Source organism: Ambystoma mexicanum, chromosome 5q (assembly GCF_040938575.1).
Source record: "Ambystoma mexicanum isolate Mex_15411 chromosome 5q, UKY_AmexF1_1, whole genome shotgun sequence".
NCBI lineage: Eukaryota > Metazoa > Chordata > Amphibia > Caudata > Ambystomatidae > Ambystoma > Ambystoma mexicanum.
Genome location: NC_090933.1, coordinates 878745660 through 878766195, shown reverse-complemented (window position 1 = coordinate 878766195; position 20536 = coordinate 878745660). Strand labels below are relative to the sequence as shown.

The 20536-nt window shown below is 47.4% G+C and overlaps 1 protein-coding gene across 1 annotated transcript in view; it reads left to right on the top strand.

Moving 5' to 3' along the window:
• Positions 1–20536, top strand: part of VIRMA (vir like m6A methyltransferase associated) — a 1848046-nt gene that overhangs the window by 1104767 nt on the left and 722743 nt on the right. Inside the window, exon 17 of the mRNA XM_069621370.1 lies at positions 12316–12533. Within this exon, the coding sequence (XP_069477471.1) occupies positions 12316–12533 (218 nt within the window). The remainder of the gene's footprint in view (positions 1–12315; positions 12534–20536) is intronic.

Sequence of the window (20536 nt, the reverse complement as noted above, 5' to 3'; positions counted from 1 at the left end):
GCACGGTTGACCACTGTTAAGACAGATTTCTGAACTCTGTCCTGGCGGCGCAGAAGTTCAGAATGCCAACCTAATTACTTGGAACAGGGTAACCTCTGGACAAGCCAGACCAATCAGGGTAGCGATCGCGGCGGTCAAGACTAGGTCTCAAGAGGGGTGAGGGTGACTGAAAGCCCGCAATGAGCACACAAAGCAAGGACACTTACAAACTACTCCAAACAGGTGTTATATTAACATATATACACATTTATTCCAAGGCCTTTAAAACAATGACCGTAGCGAGAAATCACAATACAACTCTAGTAAACCAACACATACCAAACCGATACAATATATATACAAATACAAACGAGTCTAAAGCGTTTGATGCACGAAATGTGTAGTCCACCTAGAAGGGAAGGAAAACAGGCAGTGCGAAATAATGCTTAGACCCAGTCCGCCTTCAGAGGCACCTAACTAAAAGGAAGTCCGAGCCCTACGAAGAGTGGAGCCTTGTGCTCAAAAGTACCTGCACACGCTGGTGCCAACGGGCAAAAAGGGGAGTCTCTTCGAGGGAATCAGGCAGTTCAGTTTAGTGCACAAATGGAGAAAAACAGAGTTTCGCGACTCAAGCGCAGCCTACACTGTGGGCAGAAGCAGAGCGCGAGTACGGAAAGGCGTGCTGTTTTGACACAGCGGGGAAAAGCTATGGGCTCCTGCAGGAGGGCGACCAGTTCCTAGCTATGCTACTCACCGGTCCCCGATGCAAGCAGACCCAGGCTTCTCCGCATCAGTTTCAGTGCTGGCAGGTTCAGGGGAGCAGGGTACGTCTCGTCGTCGTGTAGATTCTGCAGCAGCAGAGTTGAGTTAAAGATGTCCCAAACGAAGTGAACCTGCACAGATTGTTACCACAGCAGGGCAACGGAGCGGCCGTGTGTATCTCAGCCAAATGTACACTACTCACTTCAGACCTGGGAACGCCAAGTGTACGAATCGTGTGAGAGTGACAAGGACTAGAAATACAACACAACCTGGCGACGGTTACAGAGCAAGACTCCTGGGTAGGCTGGTCAGTCTGCTGGATGGCCCAGAGACACTTCCGAAGGCCTACGTGCAGGAGATGGTGAAGATGCTGAGAATAGCTGTCCCTGCTATTCCAAGGGTCGAAGTACCAGTACAGGCCTTCTGGTTCGATCGGAGGTAAAAAGGGTTTCACAAGGTGACAGCAGTGCAGAGGAACAGTCCTTCAGCGGGTCACCAGCGATTCCTCGGTTCAGCCTCTTGGTTGCAGGATACTTGGCTCCTGTATTCCTTCGTTCGTGAGAACTCAGGAGATCGACATGGTAGTGGCGTTTCCAGCCCCCTCTTATCCAGGGTTCCCTTCGCGCCATAACGGAGGGGACCCAATGGGAGATCCGCTCATCAACACTCACACCATACGTGGACCTATCACGGACCACGGTGGTCCCAGGCATTCACACCACCCTAGACTCTCTGGCACCCAGGATGTGTATTGGGACCAGACATCCCAGCCCGCATCCTGGAGGCACACACAAGGCCTGTAGAAGCCTGCGAAAGCATCCGTGTTTCGCGGGAAAGTACATGCCCAAATAAGGAAGGCCCCGGGTCGGCTCGACCTGGGGAAGGTGACGGAAGCAAGACGGTCAGCGGACAGGACAAAGGAGCCTCGTGGTCTGGCCATTTTGGGAGCCAGGCCACCATTTTGGGCTAAGCGTGAGAAACGCGCTTAAAACGCCAAAAGGAGCTCAAAACACAAACGATCGCTGCCACCATTCCCGTCCGTGATTCACTTGCACCGATCAGCTACAATCCAAAAAGAGTATCTAGGGCATGTAGAAGGCTAGAGACCCAAGAGAACAGTAACTTAGCTTACAGTGCCCTCTTGTGTCATGTTGCACGAAAGCCGCAACATGATAAAGAAACTACGGAAAACAGCGTTTCCCGGTACTGACTGTCTTAAGGGCATGTCAGCTTCCCCGTAAGAATGGAGCGAAAGCCCAGAGGAGTGCGGCAGAAGGCTGCACTTCTCTGGCACAGTCTAGATCATGGTGAAAACAGCAGCAAAAAGTTTAGGGGTTGCCACATGGAAGGAAAATTACCCACAATTACGAAATATTTCCCAACCACCCAGGGATACAGCCTGATTGGTCATGGTGTATCAAAGATGGCATGAGCGATTGCAAGCGTGTGACAAGTTTCCGTGTAAACGGTGAGCAATGTGATCCTCTGTCATCTGGGTGTTTGCAGGCTTCTGTAGAAGCGTGATCACTGCTTCCCTCTGTGTTACGGGCAAAAAGCCTAGAGACTCTTCCCAGAACTGTAGCATATGGGGGCCCAGTAGTTTATATTTCTTGCAGCAATCGGCACAGAGCCCACTGTACCTGGTACTTTATTGTTGGGAAGGGTATCTATGGCCAGCAAGATCTCATCTAGTGTGGTTCATCCAATTTCATCGCTGTCTCCTCCAACAACACTGATGTCGGGAGGGAGCCTAGAAATGCCCGATCCTCTACCCACGACTTTGCTGAGTGTTCAGAATGTGATGTTTTGTAGAATTGCAAGATTGCATCTAGGATGGCCTCATGTCCAGTACATAGTTTGCCAAAGTCATTCTTTATTGACGCAGCCCCCTTCCTAACTGATTCATTCCTTATTCACCTTGCTAAGGTCCTGTCTGTCTCAAAATACCTTCGAGTCATCACTGGTACAGAGAAATATTTTGTCTCCCTATCCGCTAGTTCATGGAACTTGTGTACTTCTCCCCTAAGCGTAAACAGCATAAACTAGCCGAAATTACAGCTAAATATAGCGATTTAGGGCTCACGCCCAGTCCTGTGATTTACTCCCCTGTGTCACTTGATGAATCTCACGCTCGTGTCCCCTGTAGACTCTGGTTTGCTGAGTGGTGTGGCCAGTGACCATCAACCAAGCCCTAGTGCTGATATTGCAGGATTATTCTGACACACAAGCTCCCAATAACATCTCTTCTCAATACACGCTATGAATGTTTTTACCTCTAATCCGTCTAACTCTTCTAATATCAGCCTTTTGAAACCTGACTCCTCTTCTGTTACGCATGAGATCAGCCACAAGACCACTCTCCAAGGCTCGCCCTTGTGCTTTTCTTTGTTGAACACCAGGTCTCTCTTGCAACATGGTCTCCGGAATTGAGGACCTATCGATTGACTCCTCTCCAAATTTTCTTGAAGTGTCTGAATCGTGGCTTAATGAAACCCTACCATCTGAAGCTACATTGGCTGTGCCAGCCAATTACCATATGCTTCGGGCTGACCGCCAAACTCATAGAGGGTGTGGGGTTGCAATCTTGTATGATAAACAGTTAGATTGCCATTTGATTGCTCATGAGTCCGCTGAGGAATCTGAAAGCCTTGTAACCAAATTGAAAATTAATGTTGTGTCTCTATCATTGTCATATATGGACCACCTATGCTCATGCCCTCTTTTGAGAGCAATTTCTTGGTCTCCTGAATAAGATTACTAAAGCTAATACCCCTATCATTGTTATTGACAATTTTAACCTATAGGCTGAAGATCACGCAGATAAATCGGCTGTATCTCTTCTGCCGCACTGGATATCTTGGGGTTCTCTCAATGGGTGAATGGGCCTACCCATGCTGGTGGGCATACGATTAATTGAATACTCTCTCACCATTTACACATGTCTAATATATATGTATCTCCCTGCCCGTGGTCCGATAATCATCTAATGACCGCACTTGCGCACCCTGCATCTCCACCTCTGAGACTTGATGCTGTCCGTAGACTTATGAAAGAAATTTGAAAAATGTCACTCAAACTGTCTACCGTGCTCAGACCTTGACTGGGCCATCTGGATGAGTTTGATAACGCAACAAACTTGGCCATACATCTCACGGATGCTCTTTATGAAGCCATTGACCCTCTTGCTCCCCAATAAAACACACGTATAAAACCAGAATGTAAAAAAAACTCTTGGTTTGGCGATGCTATTCTCGATCTCAGACACCTTAAGAGGGCAGCGAAAAGAGAATGGCGTAAACATCCACCTCTCCTTTCACTATCTTATTACAAACAGTGAGGAAGTTTAAGGCAGCCATTGTTGAAGCTAAGACCTCTAGTCTCAACAACAGAATTACACAGACTAAATCTAGCTCCAGGCAGCCTTTTCATGATCCTGAAGGAATTCGAAGGGAAGACACCAGATCGGCCCCTAATAAAGACTCAGACTCAACACGCTTTCTGCAAGAAATGATTGCCCAAATATCAATGTGCCTTTTCTTAAAATCTTGGACCGTGTGGCCTATCTTCAACTCCAATGATTCATTGAGAGTAATAACATTCTCGGCCCATGGCTGTCTAGCTTTCGAACAAGACAGGGTACAGAGACTGCTATGCTGAATTTGAAATCCAATCTCTCCAGGATTGTGGACAGAGATCAGTCTCGACCTCTCAGCAGCTTTTGACCTGGTTGACCATTCACTGTTGATGGCCAGGTAAATGAACCTGGTGGGTTGCTCAGGAGTTGCTGCACAACGGGTTGCCTCCTTTTTGGGGCCCTACAATGCAAGAGATGCTGTTGATGATGTAAGCTACGTTCAAGCGGCTATATCTTGCAGAGTTCCAGAGGGGTCATGTATCTTGCTGATCCTCTAACATTTATATCTTGCCATTCCGGATTCTCCTTGACAATCTGGATGTCCAATATATCAACTACGCTGATGACACCCAGGTAGTCATGGAGCTTTCAGGTGTTTATACACAAGACTCAACAGCCATTAATATAATTAATGGTGCTATTGAGGCTTGGATGACAGCTAATTCCATTGCCTTAAAAACCGACAAGACTGAGCTCCTGATTGTGACTTTGGTGCCCAGACTACAAAAACATGCTACAAATGATCAGTGTTCCCATTGCAGATAATATTACAGTGGCTAAGAGTGTAAAGACTCTGGGCGTCACTCTTGACGCTGAGCTGACAATTAAACATCATGTCGCACATACTTGGGCCGCTTGTGGTTATATTAACAAATTGCTTAGCCACATTTGCCCTTATATTTCTCTCAGGAACATCTCTTTGCTGGCCTCTGCCTTGGTGAATTCCCGCCTGGACTACTGTACCTGGACTACTGTAACAGTCTGCTGCTTGGCACTTCTCTAGCTAACATATCACAGCATTGCATGGGACACAACATGGGGTGGTACGTGCAACTCTTGGCCTTTCAAGACGCGATCACATCACTAATGTTAGGAGGGCGCTTCACTGGCTCCCTGTGAAACATTGTTACCCATAAAGCCCTAACATTTAATTACAAGTGCTTGAATTGTGAGGTCCCCACATAACTCATTGGGCGCATAAAGGCTTACCAGCATAGCCACACTCTCAGATCTCAAGATCAGGAGAGACTCCTTCGGCCTAGATTCAATCTGGCTAGATTCAGTGGCACCATCTTTGACGCAGAGGCCTCTCTAACTTGGAATGCTCTTCCGCCTGATCTGTGAAAAATCAAGACCCTGAATGAGTTTAAAAAGAGGATTAAGACATATCTCTTCAATGGCAATCTTTAAGTTGATCATTTGCTCCGGTACGATTTCATCTCACTCTCTGATTCTTTCGTTTGTCTGTCTTGTTTTTTCTGCGCGCTTTGAGGCCTATGGGTGTGTGGCGCGTTATAAAACTGTATTAATTTCTATTAGTACATTGGTATCCTGTGTTTGGCTTTACTTCTGCTCTAGTTCTTTCAGCTTCTCCTGCGACGCCTCCAATTCCTTGTGTATGTTAGACAGTACCTCAAACTCTGTGTCATTGCTGTTCCCAGAATGTAGACCTTAAATGCTTGCCATAGAGATCCATTGTGAATACCAAAATAATCTTTAAAAAAAATGTGTGTATGTTGGTTTTGCATCCTGCCACACGCCCAGTGTTCCAGACCGATGCCCATCAGTAGCGGCAAGCGATCGGAAAAGGTGTGAGGAAAAATGGTACAACTCCTTTCATGCCCAAATAGGTTCTGGGACATAATCCAGTAATCAGTAAGTGAGGCCATGTTGTGTACCAAAGACAAATATGAATATTCCCTCCTCTCATGGTACCTGCTTCTCCACGCATCCACCCAACCGCTGTCCGCCATACCATCTAATATTGCCTTACTAATCTGGTTAATGACCTACGTAAGCAGGTGGAGCAATCCAAATGCACTTTCAAAATTGTGTTCAAATCCACACCCCATAGCACTGGAACCTCAGGAGCACTGTCGGGTAGTTGAAAGACATGCTGATAAAATTTAGGGTTGTTAATATTTGGTCCATATATATTTACAATTCGGAGTGACATCCTACTTATTGTTCCAGGGAGGTTCACTGATCTCCCTATGGGATCACACCTCAAAGAAATACATTGAAAGCTCAAAGATGTATGCATCAGCGTGAGGCCTCCCCTCGGTTGGGCTAAGTAGTCAGTGTAGTACCCGTGTTGCCCCCAATTTTTAGCAAATGCCTCATGCACTCATTTTTTTATCATGTGTCTCCTTCTAGAAGCCGTATTTTCATGCTGTGACGTTCACTATGGGAGAGGTGTTTGTGCTTTAATCGTATTGTTCAACCCCCTGACGTTCCAATTCAAATGTTGTTTCGGCTAACTTAGTGGGCTCGCCATTAATCATCCCTGCAAGGTAGAAAGGGTGCCTCTTATGCAAATAAAGCAGCTGTACTGTGCCATAGGTATATAGTGTTTTCTTTTATCCTGCTGACAATTTTGAAATGCAAAATCCCCCATTTACCTACCCCCACCCTCGCCACATCCCCAGCATATGCAGTGGATTCCCAAAACATGATATATATGTTGGGTTCAAAGCACATCTCTCCCTTAACTGGTCTCCGTTATTCAGGATATGGGCGATTACTGGCTGCAGAGCGGCACCGGGCTTAGGTTTGGGTGCCAGCGATCGCGGTTCCCGCTCAACTGTGAAGTACAGCGAATGTTCAGGGCCATCCAGGATTTTGTTGATTTTGTTGAGATTGTAGAAATGTTTAGATTAGCCACATAGAAGAACTTAGCGAGTAGCCCATGTACTAAACACCTCGCTCCTGCTTCCTTCAACGAACCACCCAAATACTATACACGCCCACTGGGTAGCCAAAACACACACAACACAAGTAGCAATCTACACATAAAAGACACACACCCCCAACATAACAAACGATAACCAACCATCTGCAAGCCAGCACACACAGACGCCAGTTTCTCCGGTTTCTGGACATATCCTATCACTCTATCCTCACTAACCAACCATGTGCTCTTTCTTGCAGAGCCACGTGAGCGCCTGGAGAGACTGCCCTCAGGTGGTAGCGGTGCGTAGTTAAATCAACATAAAATAATAATAATCACAGCTAGGTAATGTAATGAAAAACCATTTATCTCATATATAAACATTCTACCTTAGCAATAAGGCAGCATATTCATTAAATAACAGTATTCCACAGGTGAGTAATTAAATGCAGGACAAACAGTTAGATTTGATAGAATAATCACAAACCCAGTTCCCTTTGTTTTATGAAGTCCAGCCCAAAGATGTGTGGGGACTTGTGCTAAAAATTAACAAGTTCCAACTAGGGTTTCTTCAGGGAAGGTATTTCAGAACTTGCGTAGTGGGCTGTGGTGGTGATTGAAAAGGTCTTTAAATTAAGGTAAGTATTTACTTCAAGTTGGGCAAGCCCCACTCTATTCTATTACCAAGATAAGTCCTAGGAAAGGACAGTGTACCATGTTTTGGTGCTGTACTGTGGGCACTGGCCGTTTCGGCACAGCACTTTTGGCGCAGGTCCCTTTTTAGACGTGCCCTGTTGGTTGCAGCTATCAGGGTGCAGAGACCTGTGCACCGAGCTACTTATGTTTTACTTAAAATATATTGTCATCCGAAGCACAGGAAAATGCAGTGCTTTGGTTGACAGTATATTTAAGTAAATCGCCGCTCAGCACAAGGATCTGCCCTTTGAGTGAAGGCTCCATACAGAAATAGGTTGCTGTGTCCTGCATGTTATTGTTTCCAGGACACAGCAACCTATTTCTGCATGGAGCGTACTCTCTGTGCAGCTCCATGTACTGTCCGGCTACTGTTTGCTTAAATATACTTTCAACCAAAGCACTGCATATTCCTGTGCTTTGGATGACAATATATTCATAGGTAGCTCTGCACACAGGTCCCTACACCCTGATGGCCGTGGCCAACGGCGCACGACCAAAAGGGACCTGCGCGAAAAGTTGTGTGCTGATACAGCTGGTGCTTAAAGGGCTGCGCCAGAATGCCTGGTTCGGGAAAGGATCATTCGCTCTGGTTCAACGACCAAAGGCCAGGCCATAGGGACTTTTGGGACTCTAAACTCAATGTTAGCCTATGAGAAATCCAGGGGCAGAAAAAGGTATGTTCACTTAACCCCCTGACTCATATTCTTCCAGGTGACACTGCAGGTCTTGGGTTAGGGGAGCCCTGGGATCACGGGTGCAGAGGTCACTTTTCGTGTCGGGAACTGGTTGCGGTTCTCACCATATCGTTCCAGGTTACTTCTTGAAAAGACCCCCAATCGAAGTAAAGATGCAGACCTCAGCGTTGTAAACCCTTCAGGACACCTCACACAATTGCATAAGGATGGTTCCAGCAGAGGTGGTCACGTCAGGCGGAAATAGGCGATCCTCCAGTTGTGAACACAAAAGCAGCCCCTGCTCAGCTTACCTTGTCTTGAGAAGTCTGAAAATGCAAAGACAGGCGACTTATGGCATACAATGAAGATCTTGGCAGTCCCAAGGCTCTGCTTGGATCAACAATGGCTGCAGCACCATAGCCCAAAAGGTAGCTGGTCAGTCCACCGGGAGGTCCAGGGACACTTACCGAAAAGGTTCCAAGGCATGGATCCTTGGGCAGGGATCGAGACTGGCTGTTCCCACTGGTCCAAGGGTCAAAGCAACAGGTAGGGTTTTCTGAGATCAGGCAGACCATCAGGGTTTCACTGAGCATATCACTGGAATTGAAGCTGGTCAGCTGCAGGAGTTGTCCTAAGGTTCCAATGATGATCTGTTGAATAGCTGCAGGAGTCCTTCCTTTATCTAAGATTGTGGCTGGGAGCTAGCCCAAGCCCACTAATGGTAAGAATATGCAAAATCCAAACATCCCAGGGTTGCCCAATCCTGAACAACCACTGCTCATCACATCTGTCCAGCAACAGACCTTCGAGCACCAGAGGATGTGTGCTGGGACCAGACAGTCCCAGCCCCATCCAAGGCTCTCACTCACACAGCTCACAGGCCTGCAAAAGCAGCAGCTTTTACCCAGAAAGGGGTTACCATAAATGGCATTTACTGACCTGGAAAGGCAGGGAGAAGGTCAAAGGACATTCTGGCCAAAGAGCAAGCGTAAATCTCGTGGCACAGCCATTTTAGGACACTAGCCATCTTTATTAGCCATTCGTTGTAAATGCAAAAGTGCACAAGACAAATATCACAAAATTTGTAAAAAAAAATTACACAGCTACCACCAGCTTGTCTTGGGTACATCATCAAAGTAACCAAATATCTGTTAAATGAGAAGTTATAAGGATACAAAGTATCCTACCTGCACTTCACTGTAAGTTAATGTATGCAATTGTAAAAATAAAAGATTTCCAAAAGAGAGACAACGTCTCTCAGTACTGACAGTTTTAGGGACTAGTCGGTTTCCCCATGAGAACAAGCAATACAGGCCAGGGAAGAAAAGCAGAGTCTTTACTGACCACCACAAATCGGGCCAGGATTAAAAAATAAGCAAAAAGACTGGAATTGCCATAGGATCCTTGTAGGGTAAAGTGAAAATGTTTCCTAACACTCTCCATGGTCCCCTGGGGTCCGGTGTCGGGCACACCTACTAGCCACACATTGTTACATCTGGAGCAGATTTCTAGATCCTCACACTAAGCTTGGACAGTCTTCAAATCCTTACTTGGCGCTAGAATTGTTGATTTTAGCCCTGTGACCTCATCCTTGGTTTGCCCAATCCTTGTTTCTTCCTCTGTTATGCATGTGCTCTCGTCTTCAGGGAGTTTACACTAGCATTGATCTCATCCAGTTTAGTGGTAATGGGGGCAAATCCCTCTTGCATGCCATGCTAAATCTGTCTCAAATTGAGGGTGGCAGCTGCGTCTGGCGATTGACAGCTAGGCTGGAATGAATGGGAGAAACCTGCATAAAAGGCAAAGTTTTTATGGATTGGAGGGCAGAGTCGACCGCTGGACGAAGGAATCTGAAGAACAACTTGGAAGAGATGCCTGCTGCAACTCCTGGACCGTTGGTTTGCCCGGTGAAGCCCTGCTGCTGTGCGGAAGCTCTGAATTCGCCTCGACTAGAGAAGCCCTGCAAGGACGACTTCTCCCCTTGAGTTGGTGGGACCAATCCACTCCAAAGTAAACTCGTTTGTACATCCTCTCGGAACTGGCTGTACTCCCTCTGCTGCTACTGCTGAAAACGAAGTGCCAGGGAGAGGAACACCAAACAAAGTGCATCACATTTAAGTCATACCCGAGCTTGTGGAAGAGCCTCCGGACTCCCAGTAAGCGGGTCTGATCAAGCCGGAGACACCTCAACAGAGTGCTGTACCCCAGATGCGAGGAAAGTCCAGAGTTGTATCCGAGTGACGCAGTGGTGCGATTTGCTGAGATGCAAGGAACTGAAACCGCAAAGTGCTGCTGAATTGAAGTTTGTACTTTGCTGCAGCTGACCAACCCATTGCAGTGCAGGAGTCTCCAGAAGTCCTCACTCTTGTCCACACGACTGAGGCACATGAGCAAAAGGATCTGCAGAGCTGCACAGGAACAGAAGCCAGCTGGAACCATTTCTTCTAACTGAAGTTACTGTAAAGTTTAAGAGGATGTCTCTTATTGTGTAGCCTTACTTGGTTGTTCTCATTTGAGACTTGTTTTGGTTGCTCCTGTAGAGGTGCTTGCATCTTCTACTCCTCACAAGCCTCCCAGCTTGTGACACTACATTGATTCTACTTTTTCTACAAAGACTTCTAAAACATTGTGCAAGACTTTTACTTACCTGCATGAAGTGCTTCAGCTCACCTTTGGCTGGCTTGGCTCCCTGAATGACTCTCGTTACCTCTGACATTGTGTTTAACCATTTCCTTCCAGGAAGGGGTTAACTAGCATTGCATTGGGGTTTAAAAGTACTTAACTGCTTCAGAATAAGTGTGTGATCTCTTGTTCTATTCTATAGCCCTTTTCTTTGACACTCATCTCAGTATTGCTCTAACTGCACCAGTGATATATTAATGTCCACAGTGTTCTGGCTATTTAAGTCACCTGGGAGTGTAGGAAGTGTCTGTGTGCCATTCCCAATGGGTATTTGCCGATTTAGAGAAACTAAGAGTGTGTATTTTGGAGTGTGTTTGTGTGTTACTGTTATATTGCTCCCTTCTGAAGAAGGCTTATTCAAACTGACTGTTAAATTAATAATTGTTTAATTGGGAAACCTTGAGAGTAAGTGTTTATTTGGATACTTGTCACTGTGAATCTCTGTGTAACCACCCTACTGTTCACATTGACCCCTCTTGAGATAGGCCTGGCTGCCCAGCCACAGTACCAACCTGTGTAGTACAGACTTGTACCAAAGATTGGGTTCCTATTGCCAGGGGAACAAGGTTGTTGTAGTGCACCCAAAGGGTACTGCACCAAATCTTGCCTAACACCACTCACCAGCGGGCTGTTGAAAAATATTCCTAACACAAAAAAACTGAGAAGGAAAATTGTTTTTAGAAGGTGAAGAACGTTCCACTGTGGAGACACAAATAACTACCCAAGTACCCAAAGAATTGAGCATGGTGTTAAAAGAAGCTGGAGTAAATATGTACAATGCAGTTCATGTAATTGAAATAGTACAAGAAATCTTGAGAAACCTAATTAAATGATTGTCAATGAGGTTTCACAATTGTAGAGATCCTAGTGTTTGATGCATCAAATGCAGTGTCAGTAATTGTGCAGGATGCGAGTTAAGAATGTATATACTCTGGCACATCTGCTACTTCAAACCAGATTGCTTCTCTTCTCTAGCCATGCTAAGCACTAGAGCAGGTATGCATCTTCATAAAATTTGTTGATTTAATCTCCGACTTGAGATGTGATTTGCAGGTATTTTGTTAATCGGAGTGGATAGATTGGTGCATTGGTAGAAAGGCATCTTGGGTAGATCTTCTGCGATGTGAGTGTTATAGTTGAGTAAGGTAATGGGAATGCAATCCTATTTAGTTGCTTTCAATATTTCAACTAAGGCCTTACAATGTTTTTCTTTCTAGGACATTGCACTGATTTTGCCAAGCTCCTTGGAGGGCCCCATTTCTGAACCAGACCAGCTTGCCAACTGTTTACCAAGTAGGGAACTGATGCCATCCATCTGTGACTCCCTGATGGAAACTGTATCCAACAGTGACAGCAGCTTTGCTTGTCTGCTCACATGCATACGAACAATGATGTTTCTATCCGAACATGACTTTGGCTTCTTTCATATAAAGAGGTATTGTTTTTCCAGACTTTTGTAAAAATGTACTATGTTAAATCTGACTGTTGGGGAAAGATTTTCTTGATGCTGCTTTCCCTATATTGACATCAATGCAATGCACCAATATTTTGGTATTATTTGATTTTTGTCCAGACTTTTGAAGGTAAGTGAAGCCTTTTTGATTTGCTTTCTTTCCTAAGTATATCTGTTTTGGGGTCATTGGTCACTCCCTAAAGCTACCATTGCTGGGGAGGGGAGGACGGGGGTGGAGAGGAGGTGCTGTCTCCCTTCCTTTGTGAAATTACTAGTTGTTTTTAAGCTGCGCACATCTCTTAAAGTGAAGTGCGGTTGGGATACTTGGTGTCCCGTTTCCTTTTTATTTGAGCAACATATTTGTTGCTTTCACAACGTGTTTAAGACTGGCTGGCGGTAATTATTTTTACTGTGTTTTTACTTTTTCTCGCGTGCACCTCTGCATTTTATTGGACAGTCAGGGTCATGGGAGGGGGCGGGACCCTTCTCAACATGGGTCAAGAGCCTCACTGAGACAACAGCCAGAGCCAGCCATGCCTCAGGTATGTGAAGAGGGGGGGGGGGGGCACTCCCTAAAAATAAAAAAATAAAAAGCCTTTTTTCTTTTTTTTTTTTTTTAAATTGCGCCTTGGATGTGATCAGTGGTGCCACTCTTTTTCACACCTCCCACTATTCATTCTGCCCTTCAATCTCTTTATTCCATTTCAGAACCACAAATCCCTGAATTCCCCTGGAGCAACCAAGAAAACCCAGACCGGAATCAAACAAAGAAGAAAACAAAAAAACTGCAACTAAGATGCAATGCAAGCCTTCAACACAGCCCAGCAGTGACCAGCACCACACCACTGCAGCAGGAAAACTAACTTCCAGGCACCCAGCATGCCAGAGAAACAACTGGGAAACCATTAGAGACAGCCAACAAAGCCATGCTGGAAATGTCTTGGAGTTTTTTTAGAGCCACTCGCTTCTGGAACAGAGCTTCTGGGGGAAAGACGGACACTGATTGGTGCACGGTCAGGTGAGCGATGCAGCCAATGCAAGTGGAGGCCACACAGAACCACCAGTAGTGTGAAAGGAGACAATGAGACAAAGAGGCCCAGTGGGAGTTGGTCAGGTGATTTCTGAGGAGGTGAAGGTGGTAGACGATGAGACAAGGCAGAGGATGGACAATGAGCAGACTGCCAGCGTTTTGGTGGCAGAACTTAAGCACAGTGCAGATGAGGTACTTGTGAGAGATGAGTGATTGAGATAGCGTGGGAGATAGGGGAATTGAGTAGCAGTAGTTATAAGGTAAGGGAGTGGATGTTAGGAGAGAGTAAGGATTGTAGAGAAGGGTGTAGGAGTTAGGGGTGAGCAGAAGGGTGCAGGAGAGAATGGGTGGTTGGGTGAGAATACTTAGAGCGAGTATAGCGGAAGGGTGAACAGTGCACCATAACCTTAAGTTTATAGAAGAAGCGAGTAGTAGTGTACAGAGGGGAGATTAATAGTAGTGAGGGGAGCGTAGTAGTATGGACAAGGGAGAGAGGTGTGTAGAGTGTAGGATTAGAGCAGATAGGAGAGAGTGATAGGAAACACAGTGGTAACATCGTATAGTGTGGAGGTAGGTGGTAGGCGAGAGACATCAGAGAGATGGATGAGAGAGAACGGTGAGACAGAGATAGATAGATTTAGGAACAACATGGTGGGTGGAGTTAGGGGGAGGATGAGAGTAGTAAGGATATAGAGTGGGGCTTGAGAGTCAGACGGCACCTCCATACACCACCCTATAGAACAACCATTGACCGCATATCGCCATTAGGTCATCACATTAAATCAGGCAAGTTATTAGACAGTAGGGTTTACCGTTTAATAGCGACTAACCTGTGCCCGAGACACCTGGGTGAGGGAGGGAGTTCCAAAGGAGATTACAGAGAGAGGAATGGCCCTAACAAATCTACCCACCCCCTTACAAGCCTGGTGCTCTCCATTAAACAGGCCCCCTTGTCGAACAATTGAAAAAGCGACCTGTTGTAATCCCGAATACTCGGAAATTTCTGATAACTGTAAAAACAGTTCTATGTTGAAATATCAAAAAAAAGAGGCCCAAAACAATGAATTTTTTTACCCTTTTTTTATTGTGGGGGGAGACCTCCAGCCCCACCACATACCCCACCTTATTTTATACCCTTACCCAAACCCCATCTATTTATTCTCAAAAGGTGCAAAAATCCAAAACATTTTTGAGCAAAACAAATTTGTTGTATTTGTCCTAGATTTCTTTTGTATTTGTTTTTTTCAGGCGATGCTGTCAAAACGCCTTATGCCGTTTGATTTTGCCAATAAAAAGCATTGAATTTTACTGGAGACTGCACAGTAAGAGCATCTATAACATTTACAGCATAATGCCTTTATGTACCATCTACTCAAAATGACCATGCCCCTCATTTTCCAGCCAGTCCTTTGGCCATCTGGTGCTTTGCCCTGCCTTCTGATTCAGAGAACACCATATAAGGAAAGTCCTTTCCCAAGCAAAGTGACAGTTTGTGTATATGGCCAGATGTTGGGTTTGGGGCTGTTGGTCCCAATCTATACTCCTATTAGGATCGGAGAGCCCTTGCCAGTTTCAATGTTGCAGATCCTTTCCATTGCAGGGCTGGGAGCGGCCCTGATTCCAATCTGTTATAAGGGGGACTCCTGCAGGTATTCCTTAGATCGCTGTTGGATCCAAGACTACTTCAGAGTTTCAGCCCATTCAAAACCACAGAAGATTCCCAGCATTGCTTGCAGCCGGGTCCCACTGATGCCCAGTCTTTCTGGAACGATCTGCTGAAGACCAACACCCTTGGGCTGGTGGGACCAACCAGGCCCAACGTCTGCAAGCTGATGCAACCCAGTGGAGCCTTTGAAAGTGTCCCAGGACCATCCTATGAGCTTACCAGCTCCAGTCTCTGGTGTACATCAACCAGCGTTCCGAGTTTTGTCTTGAAACTGTGCAGGTCTCCAGTTTATGACCCAAGAGCTACTGTTCTGCAGTTGATGCTCTCCAACGCAAGAGGGACCTTCTAAGAGCAGTTTCTATGTTCCCGCCAGGTGAGTCGCCTGCTCCGACGCAAGTGCAGCGATCTTCACTGCTACCCATTGTGTCCAGAGTCTCCTGTCATCGTATGATTCGTTGTCTACGTCTTGGCGTACCCGGGTCACCTAGCGGTCTGTTCAGCATTGAGAACCCTCTCACCAGAGTTCGGACCTGCTACTTAGCCCAGTCCCAATCCTGATGCAGAAAACTACGCCTGCACCCTGAACGCCCTGAAACAATACAAGCAGAATAAGTAAGTGAGCCCATCGAATCGAGGAACCCCACGGGGGGGGTTTCTAGTGGGATCAGAGTAAGTAACCGCTATTGGGTTTTATGGGCATGGTTAAGAAAGATTGCACTTTGTGCAACTTTCCCTCATGGTTCCTATAGACTACCCCCCCCCCTTTCTTTTTGATCTTTTTTCTAACCTGTTCTGTCTTTATGGAATAGAGTAAAGCCTTCAGCTTCACTTTCCTTTTACTAATTTGTTATGGGAAACTGATCAGTCCTTCAGACTATCAGTACTGGGATACTGTTTCCCTTTTGTATTTTGTAACTTTTAAACATTGCACACATCTTACAACGCGCAGTGCAATAGGCATACTTTTGTATCACCCTACCTTTACACTTGGGATTTTTGGTCACTTTTATTTGTGCCTATAGATAAGCTAGTGGCAGCAGATACATTTTTACCAATGTTGCATTATTTTTACTGTGCACTTTCAAGTTTACCGTGTATGACTACTAAACGTGGCTAGTGCCCTGAAAGTTTGGCTGCCTTCCTGCCTTGCCAGGTCAGGAAATCCCATATAAGTGTGTGTGTGTGTGTGTGTGTGTGTGTGTGTGTGTGCGCACACTGTCTAGTCCCATTCTACAGAGAGTTTAAGTGTGGGGCATGAGCCAACCAGTAGTACTCATACGTCCCTTCCCTATTGCTCCATCCTTGTGGCCATCCCCCAACCTGCGGACGGTACTGGAGCCTTTGGCAGTGAATCATATTGCTTCCCCCTTAAATTTAGTATAGCGTGCAGGGGCACGTCCCCGAGCACAGGAACGCTCCCCGGCGCCTCATCCCAGTCCCTTTTTTCGCATGGACGGTGTTGGGCCTGGCAGCTAGGTGTAGATACTTTTTAAATTTTCCATTTGCTCCCCGTTCTTTGTTTTTTCAATCTTCTTAACCTCCCTACAGTGCCTCAACTCCCCTGGTGCATTTCGGCTGCAGCAGACTTCACAAGATGCACATCCTGCGATCGCTCGTTCCCAGCCTCGGACCCGCATTCGCTCTGCCTTGAGTGCCTAGGGCCCGACCACCACTGGGACGTGTGCGTGGCTTGCAGCACTCTCGGTCTCCGGGCCTTGAAGAATAGTCTCTTTCTCGCTAAAAGGAGATCGTCCATGTTTCTCCTCCAGGTCATCTTAGAGTTTGTCTCCAGGACCCCACATCAAGACAAGGTAGGCCTCCTCACAAGGTACAAGGTACAAGGTACTGCTCCTCAGCGCAGACACTCCTTCCCGGTGGTTTCCATGGAAAAGAGTACAGTGGATTTGAAGGGATTGTGTCCTCTGACGTATTCCACATCTATGACAGGTAATCGCCACAGCTGTGCTGCTTTGGAAAATGTTCTGCGTCCTGCGTCGATATGCTGTCCCTCGAGGGCCTCCATCGAGCCAACGTCACAGGATGTTATAAGTAGGACGCACGACGCCCGTAGCCTCAGTTCCGTTTTTTCCGCGAACGTGTTTGCTTCGGAATCTCAGCGCGCCTCGGTTCTTCTCCTGATTGAATCGGTTCTTCGAACCTGCTTGTTTGTGAAGTACCATGTCTTCGTCGTCTTCTACCCCGCGGTCGGGCTTCAAGAATTGTCGGGACTGCGGTTCCAAGATGTCGCTTACGGACCCGCACGACATCTGCCTCGGCGAGGATCACGCCACCGATGACTGTGATGAATGCCAGTCTTAGACGTCAAAGGGAGCGTAAGAAGATGACTGTAGGTAGGGTTTCCAAACCCCGAAAGTCGAAATCCGCAGGGCTTTTGACCGACGATTCGAGGGGCGTCTCTCCGCATCAACGTGAGTCCAGGGGGTCTCGGTCCCAGAGTGGTTCTCGCCATTCCTCTGCCTCTTTGAGGCACTCTCGGAAGCGCAGTCACCGGTCGCCTTCCTCGTCCCAGTACTCCGCCAGACGGCGGGTAGCTTGTCCCAACAAGCATTCATCTCTGGCGTAATGGGATGCATTTCTCAAGGAGATGATGGCGATTTTTTTAATTGCTGGGCTCTGTTCCATCCGCGCCTTCGAGAGAAGCCGGCAAGGAACGCGCTAGGGCCACTGCTCGCATGCCTTTGGCGCTCGGCCGCTCGGCGCGATCATCGGGAGCCGTCGAGGTCCCGATCGAACAAGGTAGATTGCTCTAGCCATGCCCGTGCCCGGTCCTCGACGCCCTCGAGACCGTCAGAGCCTGTGAGGCCTCCTAAGAAGGCATCGGCGCCATGTCCATCGAGGGGCTCTCTCAAGGCTCCACCTCAGAGGAAGTCATCGACGCCATCGGCTCCGAGGCCGTCGAAGGACACGCTCGGGGCTCCGGCCTCGAAGCCGTCGGCACCTCGCTCAGCGTCTATGCCGATTCAGTCGACGCCCTCGACGCCTTTTGAGGAGCCTTTATCGGAGGTGCCCCGGACACCGGTGGAAACCCGGAGGAAGGCACTGAGTAAGTCAGTGAGGCCTGTGTCTGAGCCTTTTTCTGGTCCCTCATCTATGGATTTATTCCAGCCTTTGGATTATATCTCAGAGGTGGATGAAGGGTCAGATGTGGATGGGTTTGTCCCTCCTGAGGTTTCTGACGAACTGTTGTCTGGTCATAGCCAAATGGAAGACCTGCTTCAATCCTTGCATGATGCCAGTGGTCTGGACACCTCCCTGGAGGTTGAATTTGGCAGGCCTGAGCCTGGTACACACGCGGAGTCTTCGTACAGGCGTCTCATGTCGAGGGTGACTGAGTACTTTGGGTGGTCTGCTCCACCTGTGGATTTTCTGCAGGATGACCTGACAGATATTTTGGACCAAGGTCCACCCACTGACCCGGTGTTGCCATTTCATATGGCGTTACAAAGAAGGGTGGCGGCGGCAGCGGAGGTTTGGACTGCTCCGGAGAATCTCCCGGCAGTGAATAAGTCGTTGCCGAAAAAAATACCGTCCAGCCAAGTGGCGACGCCGGCTACTTGTCTTTGCACCCCACTATTGAGAGTTTGGTGGTGCAGGCGGTTATGGCCCCAGCGAAGCAGGTGGCGTACCCTACCATCCCCCCTGATGGGGACGACAAGCACTTCGACGGTTGGGCGGAGAAAGTATTTTCATCTGGGGGTATGGCTTTAAAGGCAGCCAACTCCGTTTGTGCCTTGGCAAGATTCACTTAAACTTTGTGGAATTGTGTATCTTTGGCGGCTTAACATATTCCCGAAGGGGAGGAACTTGATGGTTTTCTTGCCCTCGTTTAGTATGGCAAGGATGCCATGTGTAAATCTGTTCAGTCGGATCTGGACGTGTCAGACTCCGTCAGCCGGTCCATGGCGGCGAGCACTGTGATGCGCAGGTTTGCGTGGTTGCGGAAGTCAGGGTTTGCTCCTGATGTACAGTCCTGGCTTCTCAACATGCCTTTTGATGGTGACCATCTTTTTGGCAGCAAGGCTGACGAGAGCCTTGAGAGGTTGCAGACCTCCAAAGCTGCAGCAAAGTCATTGAGCGCTGCAGTTCACCAACCTTCGCCTTTTCGTCCTAGGGGACAGCAATGGAGGGGAGTTTCCTTTTGATACTACTCGTCCTTTGGTAGATCGATAGGAGCTGCCAGACAAAGGGGCCAACGTAGGAGTACCAGAGGTGGAAAACAAGGTACTGGGGGTGCCAAGGCCGCTCGGGCAGTTGCCTCTTTGCCCTCAGGCACTGCTGCAGCCGCTTCAGCTCAGTCATGAGGCCATGTCCCATGGTTCGCCGTTTGGGGGAAGGCTAGCGCAGCATCTTGTAGAATGGCGTGCCATTACTTCAGATGTGTGTGTTCTGGAAATCATAGCCCACGGCTACTGTCTTCCTTTCCGGCAGAGGCCTCACTACAATCCACCAGGGAAGCTCTTTGAAGAGTCCGGATCCGCTCCTTGCGCAGGAAATCAAATCCCTGCTGGAGAAAGGCGCCATAGAACTGGTGCCTGTAGCGTAGAGGAACGAGGGATGGTAGTCCCCATATTTTTTGATCCCGAAAAAAGACGGGGGATTGAGGCCCATCATGGACTTGCGTGGTTTGAACAAGCTCCTCAGGAAGGACAATTTCAAGATGGTTACTCTCTCTCAAGTCCTCCAGGCCCTTCAACTTGCCATGCCGTTGTTCTAACCTGACTGCCATGCACAGCTTTAAATATGTAAGTGCAACCAAACTGCCCCTATGCCCAGCACTAAATATGTAAATATGTAAGCATTTGTTTAACTATATGTATATATGTACACTCCACGCAATGTAATGCTATGCCTCCTTTTTTTTTTTTTTTTTTTTGTTCTTTGCTCATGTGTACCTTATCCTGCAACTAAGTTTTTATGTAATCCTATCTTCCTGCCCTCTGTTGCGCCCTGGGTTTTGCGCGCCATAATAAATAAATAAACAAACAAACTTCAGGACTGGTTGGTGTCTCTCGACCTCAAGGATACTTACTTTAATGTGCCGATTCATCCAAAGCACAGGAAATACCTGAGGTTCGTGGTTGGCCACTCGCATTTTCAGTTTTGGGTCCTGCCGTTCGGATTGACATACGTCCCGAGGGTCTTCACCAAGCTCATGGTGGTGGTGGCGGCAGCGTATCTCAGGAAAGGGGGGATTCACGTCTACCCCTACCTGGACAATTGGTTGATCAGGGCACGCTCTCCCGAGCAAGTCCTGGATCATCTGTCAGT